The 7,217-nt window shown below is 51.8% G+C and overlaps 3 protein-coding genes across 3 annotated transcripts; 2 read left to right on the plus strand and 1 right to left on the minus strand.

The window, feature by feature from the left end:
* Positions 1-1,043: 1,043 nt before the first annotated feature.
* Positions 1,044-3,099, minus strand: SETTUDRAFT_26305 (uncharacterized protein; the record flags this gene model as incomplete). Its single annotated transcript, XM_008024248.1, has 4 exons — positions 1,044-1,978; positions 2,034-2,177; positions 2,413-2,491; positions 2,548-3,099. The coding sequence occupies 4 exons, from the start codon at positions 3,097-3,099 to the stop codon at positions 1,044-1,046; spliced, it is 1,710 nt and encodes a 569-aa protein (XP_008022439.1).
* A 1,260-nt stretch (positions 3,100-4,359) lies between these two features.
* On the plus strand, positions 4,360-5,333 carry SETTUDRAFT_26306 (uncharacterized protein; the record flags this gene model as incomplete). The annotated part of the gene is made up of 3 exons (XM_008024249.1): positions 4,360-4,411; positions 4,474-4,555; positions 4,670-5,333. The coding sequence occupies 3 exons, from the start codon at positions 4,360-4,362 to the stop codon at positions 5,331-5,333; spliced, it is 798 nt and encodes a 265-aa protein (XP_008022440.1).
* A 787-nt stretch (positions 5,334-6,120) lies between these two features.
* On the plus strand, positions 6,121-6,764 carry SETTUDRAFT_63716 (uncharacterized protein; the record flags this gene model as incomplete). Its single annotated transcript, XM_008024323.1, has 2 exons — positions 6,121-6,369; positions 6,435-6,764. Coding segments are annotated over 2 exons (579 nt in total), but the record flags the coding sequence as incomplete, so codon positions are not given.
* Positions 6,765-7,217: the final 453 nt, after the last annotated feature.

A 7,217-nucleotide genomic window follows, 5' to 3' on the forward strand; every position in this document is an offset into this window, starting at 1 on the left:
ATATATCGAAGACTGGGACAAAAAAATGGATTTGCTGGTTATTTCCATGAGTTTATCAACCCGATCTGCTATCTCAATATGAGAGCAAGAGAATAGAAGTATAGGGCTGACGCGGGTGAAGTCGGCGGTGCTGCCTCAGTAACGAAAACACACGCTGATTTAGACTCTATGCATCGATTATGCGATGATCATCCTATAGAGAAGTACTTGCTATAGGTCGATGAGTTACATATGACCAAAACAATTAATTCTTGAGCTAGAAAATCCAAAACGTCATTCAATCAGGCCTTACAACAAATTCCAACAATCGATTCATTCAGGTATGAAATGCTTCCATGATTCAGCGAGTGAGCAAATCACCTAATCAGAGTTAGCAATTGCTATACACTGCACCAGAGTTTTAGACATTTGTGAAGAGCGTTTAAATGAGCACGATTTTGCTATGTCAGCACAATGCTAAGGATAGAGTGTGCATAATATACTTCAAAAACCATTATATAACCTCATGTAGGTGAGTATCAGCACAATCAGTACTATTGTATAGTAAGAGTGAAATGTCATATTGTCAAGGCTCGAAACACCTTTACCACTTGACAAAGCCATACCCGCGTGCAAAGCTAGGCATACTTCCCATGTTAGATAGGGGCCAAAGAACGACTGCTTCGCCAGGGGTGTAGAGTAAGCGCACACTGGATGTGCATGGAACTAGACAAGCCGGACAAAGAATATGAAGACTATGGCGCCTCTGACCATGTGCATACGCTGACGGTTAGATTAAACAGCAGCTGGGTTTCGGATACGTTAAGGAGCGAGTATCAGTGATCATATGCATAGTTTTGGCCGAGGTGGGCAATGTCATGTATGACTAGTGGTTGTACCTGAGTAGGCCCATCGATAACCCTAGAATAGAGCTGGTTCGGCTTTTCTGCAGCCAGACCATTCCTCCAATGTTTTGCCAACTGCCGTAGCGATTTCCGAGTCCATCAATAGATGATCCCCGCTTGAAAGATCGCTTGCCAGAGTCATTTCATCCCCGTCCTTGTTCAAGACTTGCTTTCCTTTGCCTCGTTATAATCGTCGGTGTGTACTGTAGGCTTTTCTCCGTGTATATGTTGAGCCGTCGTTCTGGCCCAGGCTCTGGAAAAGGCATTCCAGGCGACTTGGCGCAACAGAGCATTCTCGGTCGCTCGCAGGAAGCGTGCAAGGGAATCCGGACCGCGTAAGATTCCCACGTTGGTCAAGTGGATATCAGTATCCCCGCCACTTCTGACCCAATGTTGAACATCCTCTCGGTTAGAGATCTGATCGAGCCGTACTATACGTCGCGGCGGCGCCGCGGCTGCGCACGACCCAAGATAGGCGTCTGATATTGTCTGCGAAGACGGGAACTCCATCCGTCGTAGCTCCATGTACAGAATAATGTAGCAAGTGGCAACCCCAACACTGAACATGTCGTAGCATGCCAGATGCCTTGTGGTCTGCACCGACTTGAAAATGCACGCGGCGTGCCACAGGCACTTCCTTGACTGCGGTCCGTCGCGCTCTAGAAACTCTCTAAACTTGGTCTTCATCTCTGTCATCTGAGTTGTGTCGGTTTGCCAGCCGGTACCCGCAAACAAGGTCCGCAAGGAGATGCACCGGAGAATAGCCAGGATGTGAGGAAGAGATCCGTGGCAACGACCTGGTTCCCTCGTCAAAAACACGATGTGGTCGATGGATTCATCCAAAAGCGGGTTATCGATACTAGCATTCTTGTCTTCGATGAAAGAATGCCTGACGGGAGCATTGGAGATTCTTGGACTCATGGCTCTGAGGTGGGAGCCGAAAGATTTTATCACTCGCCGTGATGTGTGTTGTTGCCTTTCGAGATTTTTCTCGTTAACGTACAGTGCCAGTAAGTTAATCTTTGACAGGAAGGGATCGCTATCCGTTTCAGGTGTCCGGGCCCCCTCGGACGCTTCTGGCTGCAATCGGACAGCTACAGAAAATCAGTCAAGGCGTGAGCCCCTAGTACCCTGTGAGTTCTTACGAACCTTGTAACTCCATTTGCTTCGACTTCCAGTCTTTGATGTCTGTGGAATACCAAATGCGACTAGGACAGGGCACTTGCTGCGAGATATCGAACAGACTGAAGTCTGTGGGGATACCAGTAAAGAAAAAGTGGATACATTGGAGCACTATGAGTTATTAGTACTACCATAGGCATGCGAAACGAGACACCCAGACTGACTATAGACGCAGCAGAGAAGTCGTGTTTCCTCTTCCGTTGCCAGCCAGCCTGCCCACTCCTCACGTAGAGTAAGGGTGCCTTCCTGAGATGTTCTCTCAATGCCCCTTCGAGACAACATGTCGTAGCACATGGAAATCAGCATGTTTTTTTATGGTGAAATAGGATCATCGCTTTGTGCAAACCGCAGGACGAAAGGTGGATGTGATGTAAGAAAGTGCTCTGAATGAGGGGCTTGCTAGGTCGCTTGATCTGCACCATGGCCTGCAGGGGCCAGTCAGCACACGTTAGAAAAAAGTAGGGTTGAGATGGCAAGGTACTTCGCTGTCCACCGCCCTGCCCAGCAAGTCGCACAGTATCGAGGTATAGTCATGTATATCGTCAAGTTCAGAGTAATAGCTTCCAATAGCCGCTGTCGCCAAGAGCAACATCCAAGGTACCTCTTCAGCATTTAGATGCGAGACGTGCAAAAAGGGGAATTGGGGGTCGAAGTACTCAAAGTAGAGATCGACAAAGGCTTGAAGAAGGCGCACAGGAACAAAAGACCATGTACTGTCCCAGCATTGCGTTGCATAGAAGTTCTGTAGGTCTTGATATGCGCGAGGAGAGATATCGTGGACGTGCCCAAATATCTCAGCCTCGGCGGTCTGCATGTGGTTGTCTTGGGTCTGTGGGAATTGCCTGCATGGAGGCTTGCCGTGTAAACCGAAGCTGTTCGCGGCTGGAGACGCCGGATGCAGATCTGGGGAATGGTCTGACACAGTCTGATTCAAGCACTCAATTGAGGGGGCCCGCGCTGCTTGGCCCTGCAGAGGATAGCCTGAGGAGTGGCTATGCATCTCGATGCCACACTGGTGGTTGTGGTTTTCCATGTCATGTGGAGTATCAAGAACATGGTCCAGCCCTTCGGGTACTAGGCAGAAGGGAAAGTAAGCTGTCATAGCATCCCACCCAGCGGCGAATTCATTCACCACAGTGTCTCCATGGAGAGACAGAGAGGAGCTCCATTGATCGGATGCATAGAGAGTAGGATCACTATGCAGTGAAGAAGGGGTAAAGGCAGCGGGCACGGGGATTGGGTGCGTGGCCGCTGTGGGAGAAAACGAAAGGTGACCTTGGCTGTTGGTGGTAGTGTGGTGCAAAGCAGACTGCTCAGCAGCTTCTGGTAGCTGACTATTTGTCACGTGTAGCGCGGTGGTCTGGGTATTGGCATGGCTTGGATGTTGATCAGGCGAGACGGAGCCGGTAGTGACGGGAGTCTGCTTTGCTTTGCTGTAAGTGCACTCGGTCCCGGTTTGCTGACAACGCGCGCATGGAAGACCCCCCCGACAACGCTGCTTGAGCCGGGCACAGGAGAGACAAGCATGGGCGCAGCGGCGTGGTGTGCTGTGTGCCTGATGTCCATGGTGGTGAATGCTGCTGTGGCGCACGAGCGTGTCCCTAAGTACGACCATGTTTCTGGTTAGCAAGATGGCACGCGGGTAGCTGTGTATTCAAGCACCAGGACGTGCAATCCTGCGCATAACGCACCTCCGGGCGAAGGACTTGCCGCAAACCTCGCATTGAAATGGCTTGACGCCGGAGTGCCTCCGCAGATGGCGGCTCCAGTGCTATCTTCGCAGGAATGTATCTCCGCAGTGCTCGCATGTGAGGCTCACCGGGTCAGGCGCCATGTTCAGCTGCCTTGCCTACCTCAATGATTGCGAGTGCACTGGCATCGACCCCACATGAGCCGCGCGTGAGAGAGAGAGAGAGAGCGCGCGTGGTGGGGTTTGCAGTCTTGGAAAATCTTCGCTCACGATGGGCTTGAATAAGTGTGGGGGAAAGGTGGCGGTTGACTCCGGACGAGTGAGCATGGATCTACTTACCTACCCCACCGGCCTCGTCTTGGCCCCACCCCCGTCGGCAGCAGAGAGGGACCGCCAGTTAGGGAAAATACTCATGTATGTACGTATAGAGCTCTCAGGGCGCTGTGATAAGCGCCTCCGCCATGGCCTGGTTGAACAAAGACGTCGTGCACGTGCTCCTCATCCCGTTACATACTTGCTTACTTAGTTCCTCGTGCCGGACTTGCCTTTCATTCATAACGTAGTACCTACACCTTGACTCTCTGTCAATTCCTGACAGCCACAATGGGGGACATGAAGACTTCTAATACTGGCCAGACAACCATCGAGTGGTTCGGTGACGTCTCCCCCTGTCGTTGCATGCTCGCACATAAGTACTTGTGTACTGATGACATGCAGGCGCCACAACGTTTCGCCTTTGTACCAGAGGTGTCACCATCTTCCTGGACACCTGGCTGGAAAGGCCCTCGGTTCTGCCCAAGTATCTTGCCGTGGATGACGTTACATAGACAGACTACATCTTCATCTCCCATGCTCACTTTGACCAGTAAGCCACTGGCCTCTTTCATACACAGCATGCTAATGGCTTGCCAAGTCTGCCTGGAGCCGATCGCATCGCCACAAAAACCGGTGCCATTGTAATCGCCAATGGCGAAGCCATCCACTGTCTCCGCAAGGCGGGCGTCCCAGAGGAGCAGCTTATTCCTGTGGCTGGCGGCGAGCGGATACCACTTTTCACCCACGCAGTTCGCCAGCAAGCCCGACAGGATCCGTCCATGCAGGCTTCAGGGCCCCCCGGTGGCCCCATCTTCCCAGTTGATACACTAGCTGCCCTTGCTGTGCATGTGTGGCCCTCGCTGCACTGTCTGATGCCCCAGGACCATCCCGAGGTCATCGACACGGCCACGGTTTACACGGGCTCGGCAACTCCATACACCTGTTCCCTCGACATCACTTTTGGGATGAAGCATGGCCTCTTGCGTCTCGGTGAGCTGGTCCCGCCCGAGCAGCTCAGCGACGGCCAACGCTCCTTTGTAGAGTATGTCGGTGATCGGGAACGTAATGTATTCTCCCACTGTGACGGTGGTCAGTTAATGTCCAACTTTGTCGTCCAAGGCAAGGCTATGCTCTGGAATGCCCATCTTGGCGCCTACGAGGGTGTCATGAAGGACATGCAACCCAAGCCAGATGTTGCTATCCTGGCTATTGCTGGAAGAGCCAACCTTAACGGACGACCGTTTGATGGTTCGGCGGCCTAATTTGCTGCGATGGAGGTTGAGTGGCTTGGGAACCCGTCGACTGTGATTTGGGCTCTTCATGATGAAAGGTTCGTGGTCGCCATCTGAATCACAGTACCATCATGGGAACCGTGTACTGATTCGTCTTGCTCAGCTGTATCCCTCCTTACCGCATCGACACGGCGGCAGCCACGGCCGCAGTAGACAAGTTAAATGGATCAACGGTTTTGGATTTGAAGCACGCCGAGATGGTCGTGTTGGATTTGTAAAATGCGGGCATCGACGAATTGTGGCGTTGCAGCACTCGGCCTGGAAGTGCAGATACTAGACATTAATACGTACAATTCTCATCAACCTGTACTGGCCAGAGGGCTAGGAACAGAAACGAAACGAGTGAAATACGTGGCGTGTGCTCTATTTCACTACCCATATTTGATAACTTGACTCGGCAATGCTCATCTGGAACGTGAACCAGCTGGGATAGACGGAGGGCTCTGCCTTGATTCTGCAAGTGACTGAACGTGGCCGGGACAGGGGTTTCTGTGCCAATGTTGTGTACTTATCGCGCAACCCCACCGGCAAGGCCTGTCCCGCCCGTCTACGTATGTATGTACTTGGGGTACCGTCCTAAGAAGCATCCGTTGGGAAACTCGGTAACATACAAATACTCGGCACCTCGTGTCAAAGGCTACCTCGGTGGAAATCTGCTTGGTCTTGATTACGAACATATCATAGCACTTTCTGTCAAGACATGTCTTCAACTCATGCGGTTAGCGGATCTGAGCCGAGGCCAAACGAGGTTGCCGAAAAAGAAATAGCGACGACGAATACGGAGGAGGCAGCGAGCGAAGCTGATGACTTCCCTGAAGGCGGACGAGAAGCTTGGCTTGTAGTCGTGGGCGCGTGGTGTGCGTTGTTCTGCACCTTTGGTCTCGTCAGCAGTGGGGGAACATTCGTCGAGTACTATAAGAATGGGCCTCTAGCGTCGTACAGCGCTAGCACGGTCAGTTGGATTGCCAGTGCGCAGGTATTCATCCAGGTTGGTAGCATGGCCGTGGTGCGTTTCTCTTTTTGTCCCTTCCACGCAGAGCCGCACACTGACATGAGTATAACCACCATCAGTGGGGTCGCCTGTATGATGCGTACGGCCCACGTTGGCTGCTCGTGCTGGGCACGCCCGTATACTGCCTCGGACTCATGATGACGTCGCTGTCGATTGAATACTACCAGATCTTCCTCTCGCAGTCGGTTCTCAGCTCGCTCGGATCGGGCGCCCTCTTCAACGCCGGCATGGCATCGACAACGTCGTGGTTCTGCCGTAAGCGCGGGACTGTGTTTGGCATCGTCAACTCGGGCTCGTCGCTCGGCGGCATTCTTTTGCCCATCATGATGACGCGCCTCTTTCGCTCCATTGGTTTTGGCTGGACTCTCCGCGTGCTCGGCTTCTTCTTCTTCTTTTTCTTTTGGATGACCATGTCTGGTGTAGTTAGCACAAGGACATTGCAGTGAATAAACAGTCATTGGTTTGTAAACAGGCACCAAAGTAGAGGCAGCTTTGGCTACAGCTTGATGGTCTCATATATATATATATATATTCATTAGTAGCGGCAATAGCAGCATCAGCAACAGCTATAGTAGTAGGCAGCCGCTGCGGTGGTGGTGGGCGGCTTCTGTAGTAGAGGGTACAAAAGTAGACTAGTGCGTAGAATACGTGATGTCCCCGCGCCAAGAGCCAATCGGATCAGGGCTTACTTCAGCCAATAGCTATCGATTTCCTCGAAACTCTTACAGTGTATAACGTGGTTCACAAGTGAGTCGCTAACCCAAGCGAGTCGCTAACGCCCTACTAGCCTATTAACTTCATTACTATAATGCATAATGTCTTAATAATATAAATATCTATTA

The sequence above is a fragment of the Exserohilum turcica genome (genome assembly GCF_000359705.1).
Source record: "Exserohilum turcica Et28A unplaced genomic scaffold SETTUscaffold_12, whole genome shotgun sequence".
In the NCBI taxonomy this organism is placed as follows: Eukaryota; Fungi; Ascomycota; class Dothideomycetes; order Pleosporales; family Pleosporaceae; genus Exserohilum; species Exserohilum turcicum.